General features: G+C 36.7%; 1 protein-coding gene across 1 annotated transcript; it reads left to right on the forward strand.

Annotated features, from left to right (window-relative positions):
- Nucleotides 1-384: 384 nt before the first annotated feature.
- On the forward strand, nt 385-19,008 carry rapgef4b (Rap guanine nucleotide exchange factor 4b; the record flags this gene model as incomplete). The annotated part of the gene is made up of 9 exons (XM_079431998.1): nt 385-508; nt 5,030-5,172; nt 6,145-6,233; nt 9,381-9,527; nt 16,641-16,713; nt 16,791-16,855; nt 17,588-17,694; nt 17,799-17,920; nt 18,821-19,008. Exons 1-9 carry the CDS (start codon nt 441-443, stop codon nt 19,006-19,008), a joined length of 1,002 nt encoding a protein of 333 aa, XP_079288124.1. The 5' UTR covers nt 385-440.
- Between the last annotated feature and the right edge of the window lie 1,912 nt (nt 19,009-20,920).

Genomic DNA, 20,920 nt, shown 5'->3' on the forward strand with positions numbered 1-20,920 from the left:
ATTATTATTATTGTTTATATGTGACAAGACGCCTGACAGGCAGCGCTTCACATTGCCCCTCGTCTGGATGCAGCATCCGCGCTGACTGCGTGCCCGTCGCCATGGTGACAGTGCAGCATCAGCACCACCGCTGTCATCTACAAAACCTGTCATTTCTTCCCTTATATCACCAGCCTCCGGTTGATGTTATTTTCCAAGCATGGCAACCACGATATTTGGTTTGACCAGTCATCAACACACGATAGAACGTGACTTGTTCTTCGTGCCGGTGTGTGTGCAGCCACGCTTGTAAACGTTCGACGTGCGTGAACGTGGTGACGACTAGTCCACGCCGCGGTGATCCAGTTGACGACAGAGGCGCGGAGGGGGGTGATCCTTGATGCTGCTGCGCCCGAGTCGACGAGATCCGCGACGCACGATTCACACCGGTGGAGCCGAAGATGGTAGCGGTGCACGCCTCTGCGCACTCCGTGGCCTCCTCAGAGTGGATCATCTGCCTGGACAAGAGGTGAGACACCAGATCGCGTCTGAACGCGATCTTTACCTGCGTTCATTTCAATGTCCGGAGGGGCTGCAACAAGGTGACAGCAGCAGAGCGCGCGTTCTCTGTCCTGCGTCCCCGATGCATCACCTGCATCTGAATAGGCATCATGCATAAATGTGCATTTTGTTTTCTGCAAGGATTTTGTTGGGAAATCGTGTGGAAGCTGCGCTGTTTCTTCTGTCAGCGACAGTGAATGACACGCTTCTCCACTGAACTCGTTTGCCGGTGTCACATCATGTGAATTTCATACATCGTGTGCGTCGTATTTTTGAATGACATATTTTAATCAATTTATTTCTAAGGGCTGCTGCAGCATTAAATCAGACTATTTTAATTTATTTTTAATTTTTTTGTAGCTATCTAAAATATCTATACTGCAGATTGTTTAAACCAGATGAGTTGATATAATTAGGCTGCATGCTATTGGATGCTCACTTTTTTGTTCCCAACTTTAAGATGCAAAAACATATTGAACATTACTAAGAATATCTGTTACCTTCTCCCAGCCCCTCCTAGTCCAGACACATCCCTGCAGGTTACCATGGCGATGAGAGGGAAACGTGAGATCACCTTACTGGGTGTGATGGGTTTTCAGTGGCTGATGTTTTAATGGACTCTTTAAACGTAGTCGAGCACATCGTCTTTACACTGATCAATGTAATGGTTCTTAAAGATATCCATGGTCTCATTAACATCCGACACCAGGATGCATTGTGGTGATCAATAAATGTGCACACACACAAAGAAGAAAAAACAGACCGCACTGTTGGATGATACTGTGCTGCATTGTGCTGCTCTGGCAGTTTCTACAGATCACTGACACAATGAATAGGCTACTGACTACGAAACAGCTGATCCCAGTCATATCATTTCAAATAGGAGCGGTTGGTTGTCTGGTTTGAATTATATTTATTTCGGTATCAATCGTTGTACTGTATTTTGTTTAATATGCTTGATAATCAAAGGGTTAAATATCGCTGGGAAGACAGAGACAGTTAAACTGTTAGCTTCCCCATCATTGATATTCATACTATGCAAAATTATGAAGCCACCTGTCAGAATAATGATCCCCTGCTGTACTGATGCTGTGAGAAAACAAGTGTTATGTAATAGTTATATATCTACTAATATTTATTAATATTTTGAATTAGCTTTTATTTTTAGCTTTACAGTTTCATTTTAGTTTTCAGTTAAGTTGTTTTTGTCCTTTTATTCTTTTTAATACTTGCATTTTGCTTTCATTTATTTTAATTTCATTTATTTTAATAATTATTTTAGTTTTAGTACTTCAGTTCAAATTTATTTTATTTATTAAGGCAACATTTCAATTTTTGTTTATTTTTTTTAAGTTGAACTTTTTTATCTATTATAAAGATAAAATAAGTATAGTATATTAATATATTAATATCAATTTCAATTAACAAAAATTGGCGTTTTTCAAAAATGTACTGGTAATTTTTTACCAGGATATTATCCGTTAAGTTTACAGATGTTTCTTTTAACAATGAAAAAACAATACAAGGCAATGTGTAAAAATATAAGTAAAACACCTGTGAAAAATAAATATGGAAAAGTACATTGTGCCCTATTATTACAGACTTTTCTTGTGTGTTTGCATTATATTTTGCTATAAATATAATGATAATAAATATGTGTTTTAATTGTATCATGACTTGGTTGACATACTGTTTTTAGAGGAAAAGTTCACCAAAAAAACAACAACAACTCCCATATAGACATATATCCAGCTCACATCAGCTGATTCACGTCTATCTATAGGGATGCAACACCTCTCACAGCACTCGTACATAAGCTCCTTCAGTATTATCACCAGCTTTCGCGTTGCTCAATAGCTAATTACCCACCTCCATCCCCAACTCCTCCTCTGTCAGTCAGGATTCAGCCTTCTGGTTCTCCTTTGAATCAACTACTTTCTAAAATGTTACGTTAAATTATTGAACTTTAATGATATCTGCAATACATTTATGTTGGTTCTGTTCAGTTGGTTCTGTTCGGGTTATTGCTGCTCTCCCTGCTCTTATTCATGCTAGGCTGCATGGATGCACAGGGAGCTCTTGCCCAGTACAGAACAATACCGTCAATCCAAACTGTATGCTAATTGTCAGTCGTTGATGATAGTGGTCCTGACAGAAATATATTAATTGATTCTGACAGGTTCTAACAACTGCAGTTTTACAGGAACTAATGCCTCTAAAAACCTCTAAACCTGCACCTTTAATGCCTACTGCAAAACCTCTTTGAAGAGCTGAAGAAAGCTTCATAATGGGCTGGAGCTATATGAGAAAAAGAGAGAAACATTTGTGAAAAGAGCATGAGCGAGACAGAGAGAGGCTTTGCACTCTGTAATGCAGTGTCCATTCTGTGCCCAGCAGATATATGCTGGTAATGTGTTTCCACGCCAGTGAATCTCAGCACATAAAAGTCAACGGCACTCTCACCCTCTCACATCCACAGCAGTACAGGACAACTGGTCAGGATCACACAAGATCAGCCTGCTGCTGATGAATCATAAAGGAGTTTTACATAGAGTGTGCAAGTAATAGCTGAAGAAGGTCATCATCACAGTCATGTGATGTGATTTTCCCTCTTTCTGTGGTTTCAGAGAGTTCAAGCTGTCTGTCTCTCAGCTGATCTGCTCTGTTACAGATCACAGTCAGTGAATCTCAGATTTAATCATCATTTAACTGTTTTGATGGTCATTCTGAGTAGATGAGTTTTCCTGTTCACCGTGATGATGTTTAATGTCCCGACAACCTCTGGAGTTTCATTTAGCCACTTTTTAGCAACCACCTCTTTCCCTTACACAAAGAAAATGTATTTTTTCATATATTAAATTATTTATTATATACTGAATAATATATTTTGTTAATATATTCCAGTTTAATCAGTAATACATAGGGAATTGCTACAGTTCATATATTGAAAAAATGTGTGACAATATACAGTATTTACTTATATATCATAAAGCTGCATGTGTAATTTTTATATTCAGTAAAATCCTTCATAATATATATAGTAGGTGTAAAATATGGTACTGTTTTTGTGTAAATATATTTGCACATGCATGTACCATATATTTAGATATAGAATATATGTACTCAGTTATAAGGAAAATATGCATTGTGATATATATATATCCTAGTATGTATTTGTTTATGTACATAAAGTACTCATTTGATTAAGTTAAAAATGTCAAAATTGTCCAAAAAACTAAAACTTTAAATATATGTTTTCAGTAAATTGTTCAGGTATTTTTCTTATATAAAGTCACATATTTTCATATATCAAATGTGTAACTATGCAAAGAGTAAAGTGAGATAATATGTGTTCAGCTTTATGTAAACCTAAGCATTCATTCTTGAGAAATTACTTGAGTGTTTCAATAAAGCTATTACATTTTCTGGTATATATCCATATATTTTATATTTAACTACTGACCTTAATTCAGTCATTTAACAAAAAACCCACTGACTTTGGTATGATTGACTCGTTTCTTCGGGTTTTGGCCTATAAAAATACATAATCCCTCCATCCACAGGAAATTAGTAATAAGTTATAGATCCAATATTTTTGTTTGTTGTTTATAATTTTATCTGAGAGTTATAATAAAAGTACACCTCAAAAAAGAATCAGGTATTGATGTATAACTCACCCGCCTTGGTTTATTGCAGTTTCAAAGCCAGTACTAAAAGAGTAGGTCTAGTTTTTTTGTTTGAAATCTTTTGTGGAACTTCATTAGCTTGATTAGTCTCCATATGAAATTTGGTCCACTGCCCTTGGTTTGAAAAATATCTTTGAAGTCTTAATTTCCTCATGATGTAATCTCCATAGCAACAAGGCATTTCGGAATAAAAGGAGTCTGAATTACAGCATACTTACATCGTTAAGAGAGGCAATTAATTCACTCAAGTGCACAACACAGACATGCACACACACACATGTACATGTCACCTAATGAGCTGAGAAGTGAGAGCATTGCTATATTTGTGCAAATGTGAAGAGGATCTTGGCTGCATACAGTCTCTCAATCTCTCATACACCATTAGAGAAACATGATGCTGCCTCACTGAACAAATAACTCTGAATAATTCATTTAAGTATGATGTGTTTGGTTTGCTCAGGAATGGTCAGAAACCATTGCAAATACTAAAGTTTAAAAGCTGCAAACAACTGTATCAATTTGTCTCCAAACATGAAATATTAGTTCAAATCACGCTACTGAAGTTCTATATTAATGTGTATATGATTCATGTCTTGTATTTTGACAGGACTGATGACAAAAACACTAATCTTGATCACATTAATACACATTCCTTATCCTACAGACAGCACAATGTGCTTATTCTAATGGACACAACTTCATCTGTCCTCATAATTGTCACATGCAATCGCTGCAGTGTCAGGATTTTCTTGTTGGTCAGTTTGGTCTAGCCAGACCATAATGTCTATTTGTCTGTTTCTTAGGCCAGCAGAACGCTCGGGAGAAGATGTGGATATCATTCTGGCTCGACTGAAGGGTGTGAAGGCCTTTGAGAAGTTTCACCCCAACCTGCTGCAGCAGATCTGCATGTGTGGCTTCTATGAGTACCTGGAGAAAGGCATCACCTGTAAGAATCACGTTTAGTATTTTTATCATGATGCTTTCAGATTGTCTTCCAGTTTATGGGTTTTGCCAGTTACCAGTTATGTGTTTTCAGGTGGCTATAGGAAAGACATGACTTAATTAATCAAAATCTTAAAAAAAATAGATTTGTTTGTTTTTTGTATGGGGTGCTTGAGTTCTTATATGATTCTTTGGAGTTAAATTTGTTTTTTTTTTTTTTTTAAGAAATTAATATTAGCAAGGATGCATTAAACTGATTAAACGTGACAGTAAAAGATTTATCATTGTACTAAAGATTTTTATTTCAAATAAATTATGTTCTTTTGAACTTTCTATTCATCAAAGAATTCCAAAAAAAGAAAATGTACCACAAAAATATTATACAGCACAACAGTTTTTAACACTAATAATAAGATTAAATGTTTCTTGAGCACCAAATCAGCATATGAATGATTTCTGAAAACTTGAGTTATGGCTTCTGACAATTCAGTTTTCCCTTCATAGGACAAAAATACATTTTAAAATATATGAAAATGGACAAATTTTGTTGAGTTTTTACTGTATTTATGATAATAAATGCAGCCTTGGTGAGCAGAAGGGACATTTTCACAAACATTAAAAAATCTTTCCAACCCCACACTTTTGAAAGATAGTGTACATTAGGTTCTTCATAACACTATATTGGATTCTGAGTTATTTAGATGGTTTACTAAATAACTAAAAATAAATATTCTCTGTGGAAGCTGAAACTGTTCTCCTATTGCTTCCGGCTATAAAACTCTATTATGTTCTAATTGAAAGTTTTATTGTTAAGCATGTAGTCATGAATCTGTGCTTAAGGTTGAATTTGCCACTTAATGAGACAATAAGAAGCACATGTTATGTTAATGAAAAGAAGTAACTGTTCTGAAATTAAAAGGAAGAATTCCTCTGCGATTTGTGAATCAGTATTCATAGACTCTGTTTTTGCCTGCAGTGTATCGGCAGGGTGACATCGGCACCAGCTGGTACGCGGTTCTGTCTGGATCTCTGGATGTGAAAGTGTCCGAGACGGCCAACCATCAGGTAAGAGAGACCGCAATCAGGATCATTTGAAGCCTCAATCTGCTAGGAGTCAGCGGAGATAAGTAGTATAGTTTAGCCTTGCAGACATCATTTGCATCCATCAGCATACAGAAACTGCTACAAAGAGCCATGCTGTGAGTGGGCGACCGGTCCACGGTTGGCCTTGTTAATAGTCTGATATATGAGGACGCTGATGCAATGCTACTGGGGATAGAATCATCTTTCTGTGAATCCACTGGGAATACAATGAGTCACACTGTCAGATGTGTTTACTGGCCCTAAATCATGCATCTCTCCAACACAGCTCAAGAGGGATTTACAAAGATTCCATTAAAAATCCCATGACACTAAAGAGTAGGGGTGTAACCCCGGTGTCCTGGCCAAATTCCCTCCACTGGCCCTTGTCAATCATGGCCTCCTAATAATCCCCATACACTTGATTGGCTCTATCTCTCTCTCCTCTCCACCTGTAGCTGGTGTGTGGTGAGCGCACTGGTGCCGTTGTGCTGTGGCTGCCGTTGCATCATCCAAGTGGATGCTGCACACTGCTGGTGGTTGAGGAGAGACCCCTATATGTACAGCGCTTTGGGTGTATAGCAATACACAATAAAAGTGCTATATAAATGATTCATTCATTCATATATATTGATGCATAGAAAGTGATCTCTTTGCAGGTAAAGTTTATATTTCCACCAAACAGAATTGCAGAAATTATCAATGTTTCTCGTTTGCCATTGGTCGGTCAAACTTACAGTCCCACTAAAAACACATGGCATTGGTTGAGCCAGTGGTTCTGTGTTAGACTGGTTTAAATAAAGCAATGTTGGGCAGTTTTTGAAGTGATCATGTTTATAGACATATTAAGCTCAAAGATAGATTTTTTACATCATCACACAATAGTTCAAAAGTTTGGGACGGTATGATTTTTAAAAATATTTTTGATGAAAAATGCTCACCAAGGCTGCATTTATTTGATCGGAAAAACAGGAAAAACGGTAAGTATTTAATTTTATTTTTTCTATTTGAACTCCAGTCTTCGGTGTCACATGATCCTTCAGAAATCCTTCTTGTTGAAATCAGTTGTGGTGATTAATATTTTTTTGGAAATTATTATTTGTTCTTGATTCTTTGATGAATAAAAAGTTAAATAGAACAGCATTTAAGTGAATAAAAATCTTTTGTAATATAAATGTCTTCACCTTCACTTTTATGCAATTTAATGCATCCTTGTTGAATAAAATATTAATTTCTTTAAAAAAAAAAATCATACTGACTCCAAACAGTAGTGTATGCTGAAATCTCCCTTTTAGATTTTTCTCATGAGAAAACAACAACAGTAATCTCACATGTGTCCTTTAATCTCAATCTTTGCTCAGATTTTGTGAGCATTCTCATAAATTCTTCAAAAATCTATTCTACCCATTTTCATATTTTACAGCTTCTGGCAGTATGTCAAAATAATCAGATTTGCTTCTATTCTGAAATGAATCAAAAATGAAAACTAATTCTCCTGAACTATGAATGAGTAACCTAAGCTCTGAATACTATTTTCCCCTCTGAGTCTGTATGCATCGTAGCATTCATATTTAAAGCATTCTGGGTTGTACTTGCTTGATTACATGCACAATTGTGCACAGAACTGACACAAGGCATCATGTTATGCTTCTCTTTCACACTTCTGTTGTTGCCCTGCAGCTATGAATGTCCTGTGCGCAGATGAACATGTGTGTAGTTTTGTCTGTATACAGTATGTGCATGTGAGAATCGCTGTTTCAGTGATGCAATATTAACCGCTTGTGTGTTGCTCCAGTGTCATGGAGTGATCCGTTGGGCAATAAGCTATTATCACACTGCTCTGGTTAAATGAATGTAAAACGCAAGACAGGGTGTAGAAAATAAGTGTATTTGTGAATGTTATATGACTCATTTATGAGTGCGTGAGCTTGTGTTTTACTGATCTCAAATCACTTGTTATGTGCAACCATCTTTTTAACCCTCACTGAGCACATTTCCCTTAGAGTGTGCATAAATGTGTGCATAAATTTACATTAATTACAGGAATTAGAAGAATCTTTAAAGCAATAGTTCACCTCAAAATTAAAATTATTTTCAATGCAATTTCAATGAATGAAGATTTAGGGTTCATTTAAAGCCATGTGGAGCTTTGAATTTAAAGGAATTGTTGACCTAGAAATGAAAATGTACTGAAAATATACTCATCCTCAGGCCATTCAAGATGTAGATAAGTTTGTTTCCTCATCAGAAATTTAGCATGACATTACTTGCTCAGCAATGGATCCTCTGCAGTGAATGGGTGCCGTCAGAATGAGAGTCCAAACAGCTGATAAATAATCCACAAGTAATCCTCGCAACTCCATTCATTCAATACATGTCTTGTGAAGTGAAAATCTGCACACTTGTAAGAAACAAATCTGTCATTAATGTGTTAACTTTACACTGTCACTTTTGGACAAAATACTAACCAAAAGTCCATAATCCATAAAAATGCTTCCTCCAAATTTATGTTATCCTCTCACATCAAAATTATAGTTATTACATACATAAATACATAGTTGTTTAGAACTGTATTGGACTGTTTTCACTTTTGATCTGTGATCTGTGCATATTTCTCTCCTGATTCAGAAAGCAGTATTATGGAGACTATATTTTAGCTGTAAGTAATGTTAAAAAACATCTTGATGTTGGATTTGTTTATTGCAAACATGCAGATTTTTGCTTCACAAGCTGTTAATTGATGGACTGGAGTGGTGTTGTTTACTTGTGGATTATTGTGATGTTTTTGTCAGCTGTTTGGACTCTTATTCTGACGGCACCCATTCAAGTGATGTAATGCTACATTTCTCAAAATCTGTTCTAATGAAGAAACTAACTCATCTACATCTTGGATGGCCTGAGACTGAGTACATTTTTAGCTAATTAAATTTTTTTTGGTCAACTATTCCTTTATTTGTTTATTTACTATTCACTGAAGCCTAACATGTTTGCATGTGGAATGATAGCACAGTTTTCATTTTAGGTGAAATTCTCCTTTAAGATCATTATAATTAGCTTACAAAGATGTTATCATGGTCTTTCTCAATCTGTTTGTCTTTCAATATTCTTAATAGTTCTTCTTTTTTTCTGTAGGATGCTGTAACGATCTGTACTTTGGGAGTGGGGACAGCATTTGGGGAGTCAATTCTGGATAACACTCCTCGACATGCCACGATTGTCAGCCGAGAGAACAGTGAACTTCTGCGCATCGAACAGAGGGAGTTCAAAACCCTGTGGGAGGTTTGTTTGTGTGCAAATGTTACTGAACTTTTTCATTACTGCTGCTGTAAGTGATAAAATTATCCTGCTGGCTGACAGGTACAACTGAAATGAAAAATCTGTCTTTGGGCCTCTGACATAGAGTTTCCAGTTTTTTGAGGGCAGGGTTTTGGAAAGGGGCTGCGTGAAGCTGATTTAATTCAGGAAGTGTGTTAGAAATTTTTAAGTCATGAAGTCTTTAATGTTTTGAATGGCATACGGCCATACTTTATTAGTAGCAATTTTCCTTATGCATGAAATAACTATATGGTACAGTTGGCAAAATGTGCAGTATACAAGGTTGTGTACATTTCTTTAAGTGATTTCAAGTGACTCTCTGATTTTTTAGGCTTTTGTCTATTTTTTTTTTTTTTTTTTTAAGTAAAATAGGACTAAAATGTAAAATATTGCATACTATTGTTCATCATCGCATACTGCATACTATACTGCCTACTGATACTATTCTACTTAGACTGCCCAATATTTATTTTTTAAGTAAAATTGGACTAAATGCAAACTAACTATATTGAATTAAACATGCAACATGGTAAGGTCATGTGAAAAAACAAGTTGCATGCTATTGTCTATCATTGCATGCTGCATACTGTTCTTTTTTTTTTCAAACAGTCAATAGACAGTACATAAAGTCCTGTCAGCATGCCTCTATTCCATTCTGATCACAGCCAGTTTGTCTGTAACAAGGCACTTTTTCATTAGTAATCACTGAGGATCAGTAACACTGGGGGGCGCTCTCTCATCTGCTAACGGCTCAGTCAGTTCCTTTGGGCTGTTCTGCACAGTCATAGGCCAAATCTCAGGCTTTAACAGGCTTTCATAGTGTGTGTGTATGTGTGTTGTAAATGTAAGCCAGTGGTGTCAGTCATAATCAATTCAGGAGTCATGTGTTGGTCTTTGAAGTTTGTCTCATTAACGTAGCAGAGCATTAGGAGAAAATGCACTGGAATATTGTAAAAAAAAAAAAGAAAAGAAAAGGGCAAGATATCTGGATTCATTGGATTTAGCATAGTTGTTAATTCCCAGCATGTCAGAAGCTTCTGAGTGTGCTTAGGACTGTATGAATGAAACGCATTACACAGACAATTTGATATAGTGTTTTTTGCATGCCTTCATGCTTGAATCTTGAGGAAGAAAGGCTGAAATTGCAATCCCCATCTCATAAAAGCCTTTTTCTTGATATGAGTGAGATCTCATATCTTGCAGCATTCAATAATGCCTCAGAGGAGTAAGTTTTTAACATGAATTATAAGAAAACAACATGATAGCATAAATGACGTATATAAATATTTATCAGCCTTTGTGAATGCTTCTGCTTAATATGCATCTTCATAATATACATTTAAAGCAAAAGTTTATCAATGTCAAACGTTTTAAACCAATGATTATCAACATATTAGAATGATTTCTGAAGGATCATGTGACTCTGAAGACTGGAGTAATGATGCTGAAAATTCCGCTTTGCCAACACAGTTAGTGTTACAGTATCTGAGGACACCTGTTACTTATGAAGAATCTGTCTTCAGTGCTCTTATGACTTTAATGTGCTGATCAATTCTGATTCTAAACAATAAACATGAAGTAAGTGTGACTCAGTGTGTGAGAGACACAGAGGCTGTCGGGCTTCTGTCATTAGCGCTGTGTGTGTCTCACAGCTCGCTACTGACCATATGTGCCTTATTTTTGTTTCATATCTCACACACGCAGCTGAATAGCATGAATTATGTATCAGTCTCTGCTGCATCAGTGGAACAATGTGGGTGAAGATCTCTCTGTCTCTCTACAATTTTCCTCCTCCCTCTCTTATAAACCTCCTCTCATTCAGGCGAGTGCTCATAACAGAGTGTGTTTTTTTGTACATGAGTGGTGTGTGTGTGTGTGTGTGTGTGTGTGTGTGTGTGTGTGTGTGTGTGTGAATGAGGGAAAGGGTGATAGAGTTTATATTTGTGTGTTGTCCACCATTTCAAACCCTTTCAAACTCATCAGCCTGAATTACAATATGGGTACTGAACTCTAAACAATATAAATGGCATAAAATGTTTTTGGCTAACAACACAGCCCTTCTAACTGATCCTCAAAGACAGACTATGCTCCTCTCTAATGTGATAACAGTGATTTCACTACAGCTGCAGGGCACACACACACTCACACACTCACAAAGCTGTCTGTTCAGTGTAAATACAATTTAATACCCTTAATAATTGATGAAGCCACAAGCTTTTGAGAGCCTTTTAGCAGCCCATAGTTCTGTAAGGCTCCACCCATCCGGCCCAAGGAAGGTCTCCGGTGGTGGATGAAGGTTTCCTGCGTGCTCGGTCTTTCCAGTGTGCACAGTTCTTCAATTTTAATTAAACTTTAATCTGACTCCATTTTATCATTTAATCTGACTCCATTTCTTTATGACCTCGTATTTAACTTGAAATACAAATTGATTGCTTGTCCATTTCTAATTTATTATTCTGATATTTGATTATTCTAGTTAACTCTTGACTTTATATTTACTCGTTCATTCGGTTGCTCATGTCTTTAACAAGGATGCAACGTAATCTACTAGAGTCAATAATTACAGAGTAAAACAGAATAAGGTCAAATGTAACAATTTATTATCAGTCAGGTAAATACTGTATGTATTATTTCAATTCCACAGCAATTCAAAGAGATCAAATCATATCAATACAAAACATCGAATTCTCAAAGATAAATCTATGAGTAAAGAATGCATACCTGACTTTATAGAAATACATAGTGTAAGGTATTACACTACGGGCTTCTGACTACAGAATCCGCCGATCCTTTTGCCACATTCTCTTTAAGTACTTCAGACCAGAATAAACATTCCCCAAACTCGAGACAGGAACTAACAATTGTAATTTGCAATTTAATCAAGTCGAGTTAGCACCTTTTGGGACAGAAGGTAATTTGCATGAAAACCATTAGGTGCGGTCCGCCCTCTACAGTATGCAAAATGTCTCTGAACTCTTAGGATTTGTATTACCTTTTAGTTTACTTCTTATAAGAATGAGACCATTATACCAGTCGCCCTGAGACAATTCAAATAATACCAAACATGACTGTAAATAACACTTGCATTAATGTAGAATATTACATTCTTCTATTGACCATTCTGAGTGAGTGAAGGATGGGGGAAGGAAGGAAGGGATGAAAAGGAACTGATGCATATGTGAGAGAGGCATTTTCTTGTATTCTCTCCCAGTGGGATGTGGAGACAGATGTTCAAGTTCAAGTTCAAGTCAGCTTTATTGTCAATTCTTCCACATGTACAGTACATACATACAGAGAATTGAAATTGCATTACTCTCAGACCCTTGGTGCATACAGTTAACATTAAACACGTTCAGATACAGATAAATACAGTTTAAACATATGTACATACAACTATACAATTATACAAATGAGGATATTGTAGAAAAAAAATAAGAATTAGATCGATAAAGTGGCATAAGGCGCATGGCAGATAGAGTGCAAAACCAGTTAAATAAACAACACTGTGTAGATATATTTGTAGTGCAAAAGAGCTTATCAGTCTGAGGACATTGTAGAAAATAAAAACAAGAGAGATAGATAAAGTGCATAAGGCACATGGCAGAATAGATGGAGTGCAAACCAGTTGAATGTACAAAAACAAAAACAAAACTGTGCAGATGTTTTGTTTTGTTATGAGTGTAGTGCAAGAAGAGCTTATCAGTCTGTTAAAGTGACAAGTCGAAGAGACTGTTCGGATAGTTTTTGTCAGACTATCCGAGGAGGTAATTTGCAGTCAATGTTGGATGGGTAGTGATCAGCCAATGCTGCACAAGTGACAGGTGCCGGTTACAGTTTGTTGGTCGGTGGGGGGGGGGTGTCACAGAGTCAGAGTTCCTAGTGTGTTGCTGTGTTAAATGGGGGTGAAAGAGGGGAGGGGGGGCAAGGACGGGAGGGAGTTCAGCTTCCTGACAGCCTGATGTATGAAGCTGTCCTTCAGTCTGCTGGTCCTCGCCTGGAGACTCCGCAGTCTCCTCCCTGATGGCAGCAGACTGAAGAAGCTGTGTGTCGGGTGGGTGGGATCGCCTGCAATGCGGAGGGCTTTGCGGGTGAGACGGGTGCTGTAGATGTCCTGGAGGGAGGGGAGAGAGACACCAACGATCTTCTCAGCTGCTCTCACTATGCGCTGAAGTGACTTGCGGCAGGATGCGTTGCAAGCGCCATACCACACAGTGATGCAGCTAGTCAGGATGCTCTCGATGGTGCCTCTGTAGAAGGTGCACATGATGGGGGCCGGGGCTCTGGCTCTTCTGAGTTTGCGGAGGAAGTAGAGACGCTGCTGTGCTTTCTTGTCTGTATGTTAATGCACTGTGTGTGTGTGTTGTCCATCTCAGGAGTTCAAAGTGTCTGAGATTCTGTAATCCTTACAGATTCCTCTCTCTTACTCATGTGTAATGCAGTGGTACATGGTGAATTGAGCGAATGCAGCTCTCTGATTGGCTGTAGCTATTGCCTGGCAACGGCAATTGAAGTCCAGTCAGATGCTCAGCCAGAAAGATCCAAAGAGCAGACACTGGATCACATTATCCATATGTGTGTAACTGGAGCGTCAGGGTGTGCAGGTTTGATTTCATGCCTTTGTGCATCTGACTGGAAAACACAGGAGCGTTTGCTGGATAATTCTGGGAAGTTGGCAGGGTTTAGGAAGTAGCCAAGTATCACGTCCCTGTCGGACTACACTCCACAAACTCTTACCAGGGTGAGTCCCATTGGCTCATTGTCTGTAATGCACAAAGATTTGATGCTGTTTTCATAGTTTATAATCAAGAAACCGCACTTATAGATATGTTACAACCAGCACTGGGTTCAGAGCCACATCAATATCAATGTGGTTTTTGAGGTTAATGATGTTTTTTAGCAAACGGTATCGATTGTTACTGCTGCAAATTGTGGTTCTGCTTTTTGATACACAACATCTGATGTTTGAGGATGTAGTATTTCTGATAGGATGGTCATGACTTGATAAAGTGTGCCGGCGGTGTGAGGTGAATATCAGCTACTGAAAGCCGAGGATGTGCGCTGAATGTTGAGGGGCTTCTGTCTCTCCGGGTCAGTTCTGTGCCAGGCTGCAGGGTGCACCGCCTGACCGGGCGATGAGGGAGGAAGTACTCTTGTTTTGTGTGCTTATGTGCTGTTAATTGCATAATCCTGGCTGAATTACTTAACCTATGTGAAGGCAGCCAGCTGGAAAGAGCAACAATGTATTATGTGTCTGGGGGATGGGAAAAGTTAGCTTTTGTTTCAGCTTCAGGAAGCAGGAAGGAAACAGGATATACAAAGTGCATTTGTGTGAATGCACAAAGCCTATTTGAAGACTTCAAACCAGTGGGCAAAGAAAACCAAGTGCTCCAGTTGTAACCCTCTGTGTTTTCTCTTTAACTCTATACATTCAGGTCACTTTATTATACAGAATGTCCTCTGGACTCTCTGTCACTTCTGCTTAATGGAAACACAACGCCTCAGAGTAGCATGGGCTGTAGTGCTGCGTGTGAATTAATGACGGCTCAGTGCATCTGTATTACATCAGTTCACTCAGAGACCCCTAATCTCACAGTGTGTGGTGAAGGATACTGTGGAGTTACAAAAACATACATGTCCCTACCTGACAGCATTTATTTTCACACTTTTAGATGCTTTTAAATATTATGGCTCAGTTTGTTTTCTGGAAAAGTTCAGAAATGCATTCTATTCTATTCTATTGCTTAACAAGCAATTCTAATAATTAACAGCATACAGTATACTAATGTTCAAAGGTTTGGGGTCAGTAAGTTTGTTTGCTTGTTCATAATTTATCGATTTATTATTTTTAAAGAAATTAACACTATTCCTCAGTAAGAATGCAGTAAACTGATAGAAAAATATTGTTCTTTTGAACTTGCTATTCAAATAGAATTTAAAATAGTAACAGTAGTTCATAATATTACTGTTTTTGCTGCATTTTTACAAAATTACTAAAACTCAAAACATTCAAAAACTCTTTTCAACCCAAACTTTTGAATGGTAGTGTATGTGAATGTGGTATTAGATACATATATTTGTAAGATTTACGCTCCCTTTCATATTTATGCAGAATTTTGTAGATGGTGTGAAATAACCCTTTAGACTGACGATTAAATAGGAATCTACTTTGTAGTTGAAGAAGTGAGAGAGACAAATCAATTGCTAAAAATTTGGAGAAAGCAGTAATTAAGCTTGTGGTAATTAAACACTTTCCTGATCATTTCAATGAATCAGTATTTTTGTCCTGTATTCTAGTTAAAAATATATATTTTTTAAAAAGGTAAAAACAAGATAAGTTTACATTTTTAAGTTTACAAATTGTGTAAAACAGTATTACAGTTATATTTAGAATGAAGTGTATCTTGAATCAAGATTTTTTTTACCCCATTGAATAGTTATTTTTTTCTTGTTTCAAGAAGCACACAACATTTTGTTTAGATTTAGTTTTTTTTTTCCTTATTTAGATAATGTTCTGAAAAACAACAAAAATACTGATTAAGAAATATATTTTTTGCAATGCTTTGCTGTAATCACACAGGCCAAACAGATCAACTTCTCAGCCATTTCCAGCAGGTGCAGTATAATGTGTGTGTTTGAACTCTAGGTGAGTTTGGGCCGGTATCAGAGTCTCATTCACTGCCTGCTGTTCCTCGGCTGCATGTGCCTCCTCCTCACCCATCACCATGGCGATAGGGAGAGGAAAAGAATGAAAACATTTGAATATTCATAGTGATCGTTGCCAAGCCACAGAAGGCTTCAATCTGATTGGTGGAGCTCTATGTTCTTACTACAGAGCTTTCAGTTTAATGATGTAAAGGCAGTTCACCTGTTTGAAAATGACTCAGTCTGAGGATTTGAGACTTAAGGTCATTGCACACTGCCTCCGAAACTTTCGTCTGTCAAAAAAAATTCAGATCAGGTTCGATTTTCTGCGTTTTGGCATCCGTAGCATGCATTTTGATAGGAAAGGATGGGGAATATGAAAAAATGCAATGACCCTCAGAATACATTTTCATTGTGTTACTCTGTGTCTTGCAGAAATACAGGCAGTGCATGGCAGGGCTTCTCGCCCCGCCGTATGGAGTGATGGACAGCGGGGCAACAAATGATAGTGAGTTTCACACGCAAACATACACACTCACATAACACATCAGTGATTATTTCTCAGCAATTTTCTGTTTGATACAGGAATGCCGGACAAAGAGAATCTCAACAGCGACCCTCTCAATTTTATGTCAAAAAACCTGAATAAGGTATGATTGGTTTCATTTCTATTTTGACTTGCACCCCAGATAGTCAAGTTTGCAACATGTCTCCATTCATCACCTTTACAGTTTAATGGGTTGTATAGATAATACAGATATAGATAGATAGATAGATAGATAGATAGATAGATAGATAGATAGATAGATAGATAGATAGATAGATAGATAGATAGATAGATAGATAGATAGATAGATAGATAGATAGATAGATAGATAGATTTAATGTGTGATGAATAAAAGTATTAATCTTTAAATGTATTAATCTTTATTTAAATCGTACTGAACCCATACAATTGAATGGTCATATATTTTTCTATATTGGTTACAATCCCTGTACTTTAAACTTGCAGTTGTCAAAAATCTATATTTTAATTATGTCATTTTTGATTTATCTTCATTCTTCTGGCACAGCTTCCTGAGAATGACTCAAAAACAGTTTCTGATTATTAATTTGACAGTAATTCCCATTTCCATGCGCATAACTCAAGACCGCAGGCACCTCTTTTACACAGTTTCATGCTAATTATGTATAATTCATTGAATTTAAAACACACCATCTGCTAACAGAAGGTCTTTTATGTCATTTACACTAGCAAATTGAGTGCAGGCCATTGAATCCAAATAAATGTGCTGTTATAGATCAGAAAATAGGCTGTGCAGGAGTGTTTTTCTGTGCCTCACTCTCAACTTCCTCTCTCTTTGTCCCGGATTTTGCTTCAGGTCCCGTCAGAGAAGATTTTGAGGGCAGAAAAAGTCTTACGTAATGCTATACTGGCCAGAGCTCCCCACATGATCAGAGATAGAAAATATCATCTGAAAACCTACAGGTGTGTGTGTGGCCTATGATGTTATATGGCACAGCATATGCAAGGTTTATTCATTTAAGTCATGTCTGGTGCATGTGTTGAGCGTGATCTGTGTGTGTTAACAGGCAGTGTTGCGTCGGCACTGAGCTGGTCGACTGGCTGCTTCAGCAGAGCTCGTGTGTTCACAGTCGGGCTCACGCTGTGGGAATGTGGCAGGTGCTGCTGGAGGAAGGGGTCCTGAATCACGGTACACCTGTGCCATTTGCTGTAGTGACAGCCAGGTTAACAGACGGGTCATTCCTACTATGCAGTACCTTTTCACATCTTTATTTGTCTTAATGCCTTGCTAAAAAATATCAAACTCACAAATTATGCTAATTAAACTGGAAATCATAATTTCCTTTTGTGATTATTAAATGGTTTTATTGAATTTTGCCATTTTAAGTATTGCAGCTGTTTCTTAATTTTCTCTTCTTTGATTTTCATTTTTATTAAATATTATTTAAAGCAGTAGTTGTTTGGCATATTTCAATAATATTTTGAATTATCTTTTATTTTACATAGTTTTGGTTTTCATTTTAATATTAGTTTAAGTTTTAGTAATTTTTTGTGTGCTTTTGTAATTTTTATTAGCGTTTTTAATATTTCTATTTAAGTTTAATTTATTTTTTATTTAAATTTTAGTAACTTTTTGTCATTTTTGTTTTGTTGTTCATTTATTATTTTAAAAGTTTTTTTTATCTAATATTTATATATATATTTTTTTATTTAGTTTCAGCTTTATTTCAATAGCTGAACACAATTTTTAATAGTTTTAGATTTTTGTTAACACTGATTTTGACAAGAAATCATTTCGGGGTTTTTTCAGTGACCTCAAAATCACTTTCCATCATGTTTTTGCAAGGTATTTAAAACCTGGAGAAAGATATTTAGTGTTCCCATTCATCTCAATGGCACTTGTTCAGCTGTCACAGCTCTATACTGCATTAAAGAAATGACCCATCTAGTTAAACCAAGTAATGGCTTGACAAAATAAAAATAATCCCCCATGCTTTTTAAAACGACTCTAATTAGAGCACCTGAATGTATTCACGCACCAGATCACGTTGTATTTTATCTCTGATATTTCTTTTTGTTTTGTCGACAGTCGACCATGAGCTGAACTTTCAAGATAAGTACCTCTTTTACCGTTTCCTTGATGATGAGGAGGAGGATGCGGTGTTGCCTAGCGACGATGAGAAACGTGAAGCTGAGGAAGAGCTGCAGGAGACTCTCCTCTTCCTCTCCCAAATCGGCCCTGACGCACACATGCGAATGATCCTCAGGAAACCGTGAGTGACCAACAGTTTATTCACGTGAAATTTGCATTTGGTTATTGTCCTCTTTTACTCTTCCTGAACTACTCTACCCGTCTTTCTTTGTCCCTTGTTCTCTTTATAGGCCAGGTCAAAGAACAGCTGAAGACCTGGAGATTATTTATGATGAGCTGCTGCATATCAAAGCTCTCTCTCATCTATCTAACACTGTAAGTCCTCCATTGAGACCTCTGTGCCTCATTTCCACAATAATGCCTGATTTCAGCATAGGTGTGAGCAGACTAACATGAGCTGTGCATTGCTGCCCTCTGCAGGTGAAGCGAGAGCTCACCAGTGTCCTCATCTTTGAGTCACATGCCAAAGCAGGCACTGTCTGTGAGTCTTTACTGCTCTTTAAATTCTGATAATTACAGTCTTGGAGGAAATGCAAGTTGCGTAATCAGATTACTTTTTTCAAATAACAAGTAAAGTAATGCATTTCTTTTAAATTTGCATGAAAATATCATTGAAAATCTCATTTATTTATCGACACCTCTCCTATCCCCATGTTAAGAGAAATTAGGAGTGAGGTGTTATTTTAGCCTGAGGCTTATTCATTTCACTTTTGGTGTGAAAGGGCCTTTACAGCTACCAAAAATATAGAATTATTTTAGTTTTTTTCATTATTAAAAAATTAATAAGCAAGCCCATCTCAGGTGACAAAAAGTAACGCAAAAGTAACGTAATGCATTACTTTCCATAAAAAGTAACTAATGCAATTAGTACTTTTAACGGTAACTTTACTTTTAACAGTAACTTTCACCAACACTCGTAATTAACTTATACACACTTAAATGCTGTTGGTATCATAGTACTTTTTGGGGTCAGTAAGATTTTTAAATATTTTTAAAAGCTCACCAAGGCTGCATTTATTTGATCGAAAACTACAGTAAAAACAGTAATATTGTGAAATATTATTACAATTAAAAATCACTATATTCGATTTTTACATATTATTTTAAAATGCAGTTTATTGCAATGATAGAAAATAATATTTTCAGCATCATTACTCCAGTCTTCATTGTCAAAGTATCTTTCAGAAATCATTATAATATGCTGATTTGGTGCTTTAGAAACATTTGTTATTGAAAACATACTTGCTACCTTTTTTGTGGAAATCATGATCCATTTTTTTCAGGATTCTTTGATGAATAGAATGTTCAAAATAATAGCATTTATTTTAAATAGACATTTTGTAACATTATAAATATTATTATTATAGTCACTTTTGTGAATAAAATGCATCCTTGCTGAAAAAAATTATATCTTTACAAATACATAAATAAATGTAAAAAAAAACAAAAATTGAAATTTTGAGCGGTTATGTTTGTCTGTGTTGGTTACAACCCCTGAATTTAGGACACGAGGTGATAATATATCAAATAATTTTGTGTTTAACCTTCATTTTTCTGGCACGTACTGACTCTTTTGAACAGTAGTGTAAATACTAGGTTGGCTCAGTAATATTCTTTGTATGTTTGCTTTTCTTATTTTAGTGTTTAATCAAGGGGAGGAAGGCACTTCTTGGTATATTATCCAGAAGGGATCAGTAAATGTTGTCATCTATGGCAAGGTAATGACATGTCATGTTATTTCTGTTTATTTATGTTAATGTTAAATGACTACATAGATTTTCATTTTTTATGTGGAGTGATTCTAGTGACAAACACTGTTAGATATTTCAGACTGACTCCTGTGTGTGTTTAGGGTGTGGTGTGTACGCTACATGAAGGAGATGATTTTGGCAAACTGGCCTTGGTGAACGATGCCCCCCGCGCTGCTTCCATCGTACTCAGAGAGGACAACTGCCACTTCCTGAGAGTGGACAAAGAGGACTTCAACCGGATACTCAGGGTACACAAACATCAATTACTGCTGACACACACAAGCAT

Source organism: Barbus barbus (genome assembly GCF_936440315.1).
Source record: "Barbus barbus genome assembly, chromosome: 13".
In the NCBI taxonomy this organism is placed as follows: Eukaryota; Metazoa; Chordata; class Actinopteri; order Cypriniformes; family Cyprinidae; genus Barbus; species Barbus barbus.